Source organism: Coregonus clupeaformis, chromosome 24 (genome assembly GCF_020615455.1).
Source record: "Coregonus clupeaformis isolate EN_2021a chromosome 24, ASM2061545v1, whole genome shotgun sequence".
NCBI lineage: Eukaryota > Metazoa > Chordata > Actinopteri > Salmoniformes > Salmonidae > Coregonus > Coregonus clupeaformis.
In genome coordinates this window covers 13,210,089-13,221,552 of record NC_059215.1, presented here as the reverse complement: position 1 = coordinate 13,221,552, position 11,464 = coordinate 13,210,089, and the positions used below count along the sequence as shown (strand labels likewise).

Below are 11,464 nucleotides of genomic sequence, written 5' to 3'. Positions count from 1 at the left end.
AAGTGAGTGCCACTGGTCGGTAGTCATTCAGTTCAGTTACTTTCCCTTTCTTGGGCACAGGGATGATAGTGTACATCTTGAAGCAGGTGGATATAGAGGCCTGAGCTAGGGAGAGATTGAAAATGTCAGAGAACACAACAGCCAGCTGGTCTGCACATGGCTAGAGATGCCATCTGGGCCGGCAGCCTTGTGAGGGTTAACACGTTTGAATGACTTACATTTGTCCTCAGTGGAGACTATGAGGGTGGCAGCTAAGGGTTAGCCAATGGTGGAGTTATTGCCAACAAAAAGATGCCATTACTATTTCTCTCTATGTCAAGTGTTCATTATTGACCTATAAATCACTTCTATTTGTGCTTTTATGTGCTATGCCTTTTTGTGCCCACTGCCCTTTCTCCACAAATTGAAATTGTATATCTTGCTACTTACAGGCCCTTTATTAAAGACACGCCCCCTTGTCTTACCTGAAATGGAGGAGCACTGCCCTTAAAGAAAGGTGCAACACAAACGTCAAGTTGCTAGTCAGGCAGACATCGTTACTAGTTGAAGAAAGCGTACAGACCATTTGAACAATAAGGTAATATTTTTCCAAATACCGCTGATAATTATTGTAAATTATTCTAAAAAGTGCCATGTACGCGAACAGGTAGCTAGCAGATGCAGCTACAATTAGCCAGGCTTTCTAGTTAGCCCTACCCCATTCATAGACGCTAACTACCGTTAGCCCCTATTGATTAAAGTATCTTAAAAAACAGTACAGTATGTAGTGTCTTCTTCCCAGGGGAATTTTGTTAAGAGCCCAGACGCTCGATCTGATCGTTTGCGGTACGGTTTTGGAAACATCCGGAACGTAGCTGTCCAACGTGGTCTCAGAGCGTTTCATATTATTCTTTACGTAAATCAAGGACTGTCTCTATAGTATTATATGTTAAGTTTCTTATGGTATATTAATTTGTGAATGTCCATCATCCGTTTCGTATGATATATTACTAATTGCAATTTGTACAACATGTTACTAATTGCAATTTGTACAACATGTTACTAATTGCAATTTGTACAACATGTTACTAATTGCAATTTGTACAACATGTTACTAATTGCAATTCGTACAACATGTTACTAATTGCAATTCGTACAACATGTTACTAATTGCAATTCGTACAATGTGTTTTACAAATTTGCTAAATGTATATTATTTTTTACGAATTTTTTTAAATCACAGGTGCTATTCTTTGGGTTCTGAAATCTGTCATTTTATGTGACGTCGGAGCTCCTGTCCGCACACTAGTCGCCGCTCAGCTCCATCGTAAATCATTGAGTTTAGTCAGCTAGTGGATATTGTGAGAAGTTCATCCGCTTAGGTGGGGATCTGGCAAAACGTTACAGTACAAGCAAACCAACCAATCCAGGAAATTGTGTGCTGCTGCTTGTTACAGGAAAAGAAGACGTCATGCAGCCCTCTAACGTCTGTTGGTCCTTGACGATATGGATGGTCCAGCTGGCCTTGATGTTTCTCACTATTCAAGGTGGGGTCATATCTGTATAGAATCAGAATCCTATTTCTTTGCATCTCTGTCTACAGACGGTGGTGTGAAGCTTACACTACTACAGTTTATGGGTTGAATTGAAGGTGTTGTCTCCTGTATTTGTTCACCTTGGTCATTAACATAAACTCCATTTTGTCTCCACCTCTTTCAGCTCAAAACTGCACCAAACCCATAGGAGGGCCAAACATGGTTTTGTCAGATGCCTTAATCACTCATGAGACATTTGTAGACGGAGCAAATGTCACTTTTGACTGTGCAATTGGATATGTCCGTGCAGGAGGGTCTCGTACAGTCACCTGTACTGCTGGCGTGTGGAGTAAAGTGAAACTGGAATGCGAAAGTAATATAATTGTTTTTGTTCTTTAAAGTTATGCCATACTCTTGTAAATGTTTCCTGTTTTTAGTTACCCACTCGCAACTTGATATATTCATTGCCCATCCATAGATCTTCTTGAAATACTAGCCTGGAATTCGGACCTGTTTTGTGCTAACATTCAACTCTTTGCCACTGTCATTTTGAAAGTCTGACTGGTTTTCTCTATGGTTGTTTCAGGGAAGTCGTGTGGCTCCCCAGGAGAAGTGATGAACGGCCATTTTAATCTCTCTGAGGGGATCTTGTTTGGTGACAAGGTTGTTGCTACCTGTAACACTGGGTCAGTGCAAGGCTATTTGCCTTACTCAAACTTCCCCTCCCTAAAAGTTAAACAAAACGTTAATTTTTTTAATGTTTGGCATATTATCTGTCGTTACTATTTTGATCAGAGCTCTCTGTTGTAACCCTTGTTGTCCTAAAAGCAAAGCTCCAAATACTGTCTCATATTGTCTAATCTTTCTCTTTTTCAGCTATTTGCTTGTGGGCAGCGGTGTAAGGACCTGTATGGACGGAGGCTGGGATGGCAGAGTTCCTGTATGTGAAGGTTAGTCATCTGAAGGAGCATGTCAAGTGAAAATAACAATAACTTTAACAGTTCTGTGCTTGTGCCTAAATCAAAACTCTTCATAACTGATTATAACTGCGGTTGTGCTCTAATCTGCAGTGGTGAAGTGTGGAAAGCCCCCCACCATTGTCAATGGTGGGCCAGTTGTCCCACCTGAAGAGACGTATAACTTTGGAGATGTAGTGCAATATGGCTGTGAGAAGGATTACACTCTGGTTGGAACTAAATCCATAACCTGCTCTGAGAATGGAGAATTCCAGCCAGCTCCACCTGAGTGTAAAAGTACGTTGAAAGCTTGCCTTTTTTCCAATTCTAAGTATGGTTGTTAACAAAATATAGAACTGCTTACACCAGGGGTGTCAAACTCATTCCATGGAGGGCCTAGTGTCTGATGGTTTTTGGTTTTTCCTTTCAATTAAGACCTAGACAACCAGGTGAGAGGAGTTCCTTACTAATTAGTGATCTTAATTCATCAATCAAGTACAACGGAGGAGTGAAAACCCGCAGACACACGGCCCTCCATGGAATGAGTTTGAAACGTGGCTTACACTGATCAAATCTATTGGGCTCCACTTTTTTCCTCCACCACACAATCGTGAGCATGTTCCAGATGACCTCCTCTGAAAGAAATGTGTAAATATCACAGTATCTAGCCTAATAAAATAGAACATAAGCACAGATGTGCATGAAACAGGCTAAGCAAGCAGTCTAAAACATGGATAATGTGTAGGCCTATTCTAAAAACCATGATGCAACATTAAGCTCAGAGGAAGTGGGTTACAATAGAATCTACCCTATTTATTTGTTAGAAAATGATTAGTTGCAGGATTCATAAATGGGTGACTATAACAACATTGTTTATTGCTTCAAGTAGTCTAAAACCAATAAATAATATACTTGGGTCACATTGTTCACCTCAAAACAGTAGCTAATGACATCTCTCTTTGTTTATGTCTGCAGTGGTCTCATGTCCTCCTCCTGTTGTTGACAATGGCGTTCGGATTGAAGGCCGTCCCCCCTATACGTACAAGTCTTTTGTGACATATAAGTGCAACGCTGGATATGAGATGGAGGGACAAGCCAGTCTGACCTGTGAAATAGAAGGCTGGTCAGCTCCTTTCCCTACATGCAGAGGTAAGACTGATTTCAGTGTTTGTTATTTAACACACTTTAGCCTATATTTTAGCTCAGATAGTTTGTGCACCATTTGGTGTGTAGGAACAGAGGACCAATGTGTCAGCAAACTGTATTTGTTAATGGAATTGACCTGAACTAATTTAAACACATTGAGGCCTTTTTGATAAGAAAATATGGTATGTTTGTTAATGTTCATGCTAATTGTTATTTTTCACCATATACATGCCTGTGCATAGCAACCTCAAGTATTTATTTTCCCTTTTTACATTTTGAGTGATTGACTAGCTATCTGGTCCAACACCATTCTACTCCTCAGACCACACTGGCTGACTAAAGCATTTGAGGGATCACAACAGTAAAGTGTTGTGACAGACCGGACAAGAATAGTTAGTGGCCTAATTATATGTAATGTCTTTATAGCCCTTCTGACTACAACAAAGCCCCCCACTACCACAACTACTGCAGCTACTACAAAGAGAACCATAGTCCACGTTAAGAGCATTTTGATACTGCTTGGCACAATCCTAATCTAATGTTATTTATTTATTTATATACACACACAGTTGAAGTCGGAAGTTTACATACACCTTAGCCAAATACATATCAACTCAGTTTTTCATAATTCCTGACATTTAATCCTAGTAAAAATGCCCTGTCTTAGGTGTATGTAAACTTCCGATTACAACTGTGTGTGTATATAGGATCACCACTTTATTTTAAGAATGTGAAATGTCAGAATAATAGTAGAGAATTCTTTATTTCAGCTTTTATTTCTTTTATCACATTCCCAGCGGGTCAGAAGTTTACATAGACTCAATTAGTATTTGGTAGCATTGCCTTTAAAAAAAAATTACTTGGGTCAAACGTTTCGGGAAGCCTTCCACAAGCTTCCCACAATAAGTTGGGTGAATTTTGGCCCATTCCTCCTGACAGAGCTGGTGTAACTGAGTCAGGTTTGTAGGCCTCCTTGCTCGCACACGCTTTTTCAGTTCTGCACACAAATTCTCTATAGGATTGAGGTCAGGGCTTTGTGATGGCCACTCCAATACCTTGACTTTGTTGTCCTTAAGACATTTTTCCTTAACTTTGGAAGTATGCTTGGGGTCATTGTCCATTTGGAAGACCCATTTGCGACCAAGCTTTAACTTCCTGACTGATGTCTTGAGATGTTGCTTCAATATATTCACATCATTTTCCTTCCTCATGCCATCTATTTTGTGAAGTGCACCAGTCCCTCCTGCAGCAAAGCACCCCCACAGCATGATGCTGCCACCCCCGTCTTTCACGGTTGGGATAGTGTTCTTCGGCTTACAAGCACCCGCCTTTTTCCTCGAAACATAACAATGGTAATTATGGCCAAACAGTTCTATTTTTGTTTAATCAGACCAGAGGACATTTCTCCAAAAAGTACGATCTTTGTTCCCATGTGCAGTTGCAAACTGTAGTCTGGCTTTTTTATGGCGGTTTTGGAGCAGTGGCTTCCTTGCTGAGCGGCCTTTCAGGTCATGTTGATTATAGGACTTGTTTTACTGTGGATATATATACTTTTGTTTGTTTCCTCCAGCATCTTCACAAGGTCCTTTGCTGTTCTGGGATTGATTTGCACTTTTCACACCAAAGTACGTTCATCTCTAGGAGACAGAACGCGTCTCCTTCCTGAGCGGTATGATGGCTGCGTGGTCCCATAGTGTTTATACTTGCGTACTATTGCTTGTGCAGATGAACGTGGTACCTTCAGGCGTTTGGAAATTGCTCCCAAGGAAGAACCAGACTTGTGGAGGTCTACAATTTCTTTTCTGAGGTCTTGGCTGATTTCTTTTGATTTTCCCATGATGTCAAGCAAAGAGGCACTGAGTTTGAAGGTAGGCCTTGAAATACATCCACAGGTACACCTCCAATTGACTCAAATGATGTCCATTAGCCTATCAGAAGCTTCTAAAGCCATGACATCATTTTCTGGAATTTTCCAAGCTGTTTAAAGGCACAGTCAACTTAGTGTATGTAAACTTCTGACCCACTGGAATTGTGATACAGTGAAATAATCTGTCTGTAAACAATTGTTGGAAAAATAACTGTCCTAACCAACTTGCCAAAATGATAGTTTGTTAACAAGAAATTTGTGGAGTAGTTGAAAAACGAGTTTTAATGACTCCAACCTAAGTGTATGTAAACTTCCGACTTCAACTGTATATTCTCACACAGTTTATGAGGTACACCACCCATTCACGAAAAAGGATCGCTCCTACAGACAGTGAGTCACGTGGCCATGGCTTGCTATATAAAGCAGGCATTGAGGCATTCAGTTACTGTTCGATTGAACATAAGAATGGGCTAAACAAGTGACTTAAGCGACTGAGCGTGGAATGATCATCAGTGCCAGGCAGGCCGGATCCAGTATCTAAGAAACAACAGCCGGGCATTTCACACACTGGGCTTTTCACGCACGACAGTGTCTAGGGTTTACCGAGAATGGTGGGAAAAGCAAAAAAACATCCAGTCAGCGGCAGTCCTGTGGGCGAAAACAGCTTGTTGTTGAGTGAGGTCGTAGGAGAATGGCAAGAATCGTGCAAGCTAACATGCAGGCCACAAACAGACAGATAATGAAACAGTACAACAGTGGTGTGCAGAACGGCATCTCGGAACGCACAACTCGTCGATCCTGGTCAGGGATGGGCTATTGCATCAGAAGACCACACCGGGTTTCACTGCTATCAGCTAAAAACAAGAAGAGGAGGCTCAAGTGGGCACGTGATCACCAACACTGGACAATTGAGGAGTGGAAAAACATTGCCTGGAACATGACGAGTTCACTTGAGTGGCCTGAGCATTCCCCAGACCTCAACCCAATAGAGCATCCTTGGGATGAAATGGAACGGGCTGTTCGCAGCATGAATGTACCGCCGTCCAATCTGCAGCAACTGCGAGATGCCATCGCGTCGTCATGGAACAACATCCCTGTGAAATGTTTCCGACACCTTGTAGAATGCCCCGAAGGATTCCGGCTGTTCTGGAGGCAACGGGGGGTCTGACCTGGTACTAGATGGGAGTACCTAATAAACGGATCTTTCCATGACATAGACTGACCAGGTAAATTTAGGTGAAAGCTATGATCCCTTATTGATGTCACCTGTTAAATCCACTTCAATCAGTGTAGATGAAGTGGAGGAGACCGGTTAAAGAAGGATTTTTAAGCCTTGAGACATAGCTTGTGTAAGTGTGCCATTCAGATGGTGAATTGGCAAGACAAATTTAAGTGCCTTTCGAATGGGGTATGGTAGTAAGTGCCAGACGCTACTGCGTTTTCACGCTCAACAGTTTCCCATGTGTATCAAGAATGGTCCACCAGCCAACTTGACACAACTGTGGGAAGCATTGGAGTCAACATGGACCAGCATCCCTGTGGAACGCTTTCGACAGCTTGTAGAATCTATGCTGAGGGCAAAAGGGGGTGCAACTCAATGTGTTGTACACTCAGTATACTGTATATAGCCTAGCAATGGCTTTGCTTCTGACCCCTCATGTTCTTCTCCATAGCATTACCTAACCTACAGGAAATCAGAGAGTGCCTGTTGTACAGCTGAATGACCTGAATTCACATATTTTAGTGTTGATAGAGAAAATATATTATGCTAACACTTTGGCACCTAACACCTTAACTCATTGTATTAGCCTAACCTTTGATCCTTTGTGGTAATACAATAACCCAGTGGTGTCTGTCTGAGGCTTTGGAAGGACCTCAACACCAAGTTACATGTCATAGTCTGTGGCTGAGGTGCAGAATCATCATTGGTTCTGATATATGCTTGTCTAAACGGCAGGGCGGCAGGTAGCTTAGTGGTTAAGAGCGTTGTGCCAGTAACCGAAAGGTCGCTGGTTCTAATCCCCGAGCCGACTAGGTGAAAAATCTGTCGATGTGCCCTTGAGCAAGGCACTTAACCGTAATTGCTCCTGTAAGTCGCTCTGGATAAGAGCGTCTGCTAAATGACCTTTTTAATTTAATTTTTAAACTTTTATTGACACTTGAATTATACATTCAAATTGAATCTGATTGTCATCCAGTGGTAGTTTATGGTGGCTTTTCTCCATCAGACTCTCTTTCACCTGAAACAAAGGATGGATTGTGATCTGAATATGTAACAATGTACCTGTCAAGTAGTCATGGAGAAAAACATAACCCATATCAAATGCATGAAGTAATCATCACTCTGTCCTCATAAACGGCTGAACCCTATCTTGAGCTATGCGAGTACATAGCCTACCTCTAACACGGAAATAAAATACTGGATGTGTTGAAATGTAACACTAGTTTGTTCACTTGCATGCCATGCCACTAACACCACCACATTCTTTCACCACAGTATTTTATTTGTTTTATCCAACATCTGTATGCTGTATTAGTCATTGTTAAATCTGTGTGTTAACTCTATCACTTCTTTAATGAACAGATCGTGTACCTGACCCCACTCAAACAACCCCAGACCCCAACAGTAAGCTATCACCCAGTTGCTATCCATCTTTTTATGTTGTAGCTGTATGATGTTCTCTTTGATGGTTCAAGACCTATTTAGGTGATGATTCAGCTTCACTGCAAATTCATGTCACCTTCCTTCTGTGTTTGTTTATTTACAGACAACGCTGGGAAAATAGCAGGCGGTGTTGTAGGTGTACTTGGTAAGTTGCAGCAGATGTTTTTTTTTTTATGACGAGCTATGTGGATAACAACAATATCAATCAAGGAAGAGACTATAGGCTATTGCAGTCCAACATTAGTGATGTAACATTAGCATCATGCTAATAAGTGGGAATGTAGTCAAATTCACAGAACTATTCTTCTGATGAACAGATTAATTGGATTGACACTTTTTTTCTAATCTTATCATTCAACAATTGTTTACGTGTTGCTGTACTATTAATTAATTTTCTAACATACTCACCAATGTATAGGCTTGTTATTTTGTTTCTTGTGCAGAACTGACATGAGGTTATTTGTAATAAGTTGCTATTGTTACTGGCATACAGACCTGAAATATTTTTGGGGGGGTTTTAAAAGGTCCAATGCAGCGGTTTTATTTCTGGGTAACAATGAAATACCATACTGTGATTTGTTTTCAGTTAAAATTGTCAAAGTAACAAATCGCTTCCTAGCAAAGAGCAATTTCTCAAGCAAGAATTTAGCTACGACTGTCTGGGAGTGGTCTGAGTGGGGAGGGGAAAACTGAAAACTAGCTGTAATTGGCAGAGGTTTGAAACTCTCATTCTTATTGGTATATTAGCCTAACTAATTTACCATTGCTACCGATGCTGGTTTCTGACAAATTTAATCTAATATTTAATATTAATATACACACACCAGCCACAGTAGTGGAGCAATGTGAACGCAGTGGCCATCTTGGCAGAAATGGTTTGTTTAGTGTTTTTTCTGCCATTGTAATCTTTGTGCGGGCCACAAGGCGTTTGTCCTAACGGGCAATTTAGGGATGGAAAAACGCTTTTCAATGGACCTACACTACCGGTCAAAAGTTTTAGAACACCTACTCATTCAAGGGTTTTTCTTTATTTGTACTATTTTCTACATTGTAGAATAATAGTGAAGACATTCAAACTATGAAATAACACATGGAATCATGTAGTAACCAAAAAAGTGTTAAACAAATCAAAATATATTTGAGATTCTTCAAGTAGCCACCCTTTGCCATGATCACAGCTTTGCACACTCATGGCATTCTCTCAACCAGCTTCATGTGGTAGTCACCTGGAATGCATTTCTATTAACAGGTGTGCCTTCTTAAAAGTTAATTTGTGGAATTTCTTTCCTCCTTAATGCGTTTCAGCCAATCAGTTGTGTTGTGACAAGGTAGGGGGGGTGGGAGGTATACAGAAGATAGCCCTATTTGGTAAAAGACCAAGTCCAGATTATGGCAAGAACAGCTCAAATAAGCAAAGAGAAATGACAGTCCATTACTTTAAGACATGAAGGTCAAGCAATACGGAACATTTCAAGAACTTTGAAAGTTTCTTCAAGTGCAGTCGCAAAAACCATCAAGCTCTATGATGAAACTGGCTCTCACGAGGACCGCCACAGGAATGGAAGACCCAGAGTTACCTCTGCTGCAGAGGATAAGTTCATTAGCTTTACCAGACTCAGAAATTGCAGTCCAAATAAGCAGAGTTCAAGTAACAGACACATCTCAACATCAACTGTTCAGATGAGACTGTATGATACAGGCCTTCATGGTCAAATTGCTGCAAAGAAACCACTACTAAATGACACCAATATGAAGAAGAGACTTGCTTGGACTTATTAACACGAGCAATGGACATTAGACCAGTGGAAATTTGTCCTTTGGTCTGGAGTTCAAATTGGAGATTTTTGGTTCCAACCGCCGTGTCTTTGTGAGACACGGTGTGGGTGAACGGATGATCTCCGCATGTGTATTTCCCACCGTAATGCATGGAGGAGGAGGTGTTCTGGTGTGGGGGTGCTTTGCTGGTGACACTGTCTGTGATTTTTATTTAGAATTCAAGGAATACTTAACCAGCATGGCTACCACAGCATTCTGCAGTGATACGCCATCCCATCTGGTTTGGGCTTAGTCCCACTATCATTTGTTTTTCAACACACCTCCAGGCTGTGTAAGGGCTAGTTTACCAAGAAGGAGAGTGATGGAGTACTGCATCAGATGACATGGCCTCCACAATCCCTCGACCTCAACCAAATTGAGATGGTTTGGGATGAGTTGGACCGCAGAGTGAAGGAAAAGCAACCAACAGGTGCTCAGCATATGTGGGAACTCCTTCAAGACTGTTGGAAAAGCATTCCAGGTGAAGCTGGTTGAGAGAATGCCAAGCGTGTGCAAAGCTGTCATCAAGGCAAAGGGTGGCTATTTGAAGAATCTCAAATCTTAAATATATGATTTGTTTAACACTTTTTTGGTTATTACATGATTCCATATGTGTTATTTCATAGTTTTGTTGTGTCAGTATTATTCTACAATGTAGACAATAGTAAAAATAAAGAAAAACCTTTGAATGAGTAGGTGTCCAAACTTTTGACCGGTAGTGTATGTATGTATATATTTTATTATAATATAATCTTTGAGAACTAACAATCATCAACATAAAAGCTAGACACAGGGAGAATTAAAAATTCCCAAAACAATGAATTTATCAATATTGATTTTGTAATTGTGTAGCTTTTAAATTAGCTATAAAACTGCAATAGTTTCACTTGGCTGCATGGCAAAATGTGTAGATTTGCAGGAAATGAGCTTTAAAACTGCTAAAATATCTCTACACCGTAAAATAGGAACCTCTAAAATCTTGCCATGCTGACCACCTAAACCCCTTTTTGATCCAGAATAGGGAAAACCTAGTCAGTTGCACAACTGAATGCATTCAACCGATATGTGTCTTCCTCATTTAACAACAGTTGTTGTTGGTTAACTGCCTTGCTCAAGGTTCACTCCCATATTACCAGCGACCTTTCGGTTACTGGCCCAACACTCTTAACCGCTAGGCTACCTTCCGGGGTAGTCGCTCACGTGGTGGGCATTGGGCAAAGCTGCCGGTTTTGTGAGGGGCTGATGGCCAGACTTTTGGGGACAGCTCTAGAGGTGGCTACTCAGGAAATGTGGCCACTAAACTCGGAAGACAGAGTTTATGAGCGTACAACATTTTGATTTAATTTGAGATAATAAGAAAAGATAGATGATTGAGAATTAATTAGCAGTGAAATGCAAAATGTTTATTTTGAAGGGTGAGCATGATGACCTCTTGAACATTGAACTGAAACATAATGATCTCCAACTTGGCTTCAAGCTGTCATGTTGTGGCAGCTATTCA

At 40.9% G+C, this 11,464-nt stretch overlaps 1 protein-coding gene across 12 annotated transcripts in view; it reads left to right on the top strand.

The window, feature by feature from the left end:
* Positions 1-424: 424 nt before the first annotated feature.
* The window catches only part of LOC121538007 (complement receptor type 1), a 137,256-nt gene continuing 126,216 nt past the window's right edge, over positions 425-11,464 (top strand). For 6 of the 12 annotated variants that reach the window (XR_006657379.1, XR_006657376.1, XR_006657378.1 and 3 more), the window contains exons 1-7: positions 430-577; positions 1,437-1,526; positions 1,699-1,887; positions 2,101-2,200; positions 2,391-2,464; positions 2,585-2,767; positions 3,446-3,619. Coding sequence is in view for 7 of the 12 variants with exons in the window: in XM_045207047.1 (XP_045062982.1) it covers positions 1,451-1,526; positions 1,699-1,887; positions 2,101-2,200; positions 2,391-2,464; positions 2,585-2,767; positions 3,446-3,619 (796 nt within the window). In the remaining 5 variants the exon portion in view is untranslated. Of the gene's footprint in view, positions 578-1,436; positions 1,527-1,698; positions 1,888-2,100; positions 2,201-2,390; positions 2,465-2,584; positions 2,768-3,445; positions 3,620-11,464 lie in introns of all 12 variants that reach the window. The other 6 variants (XM_045207042.1, XM_045207041.1, XM_045207045.1 and 3 more) reach the window with 5 other exon arrangements.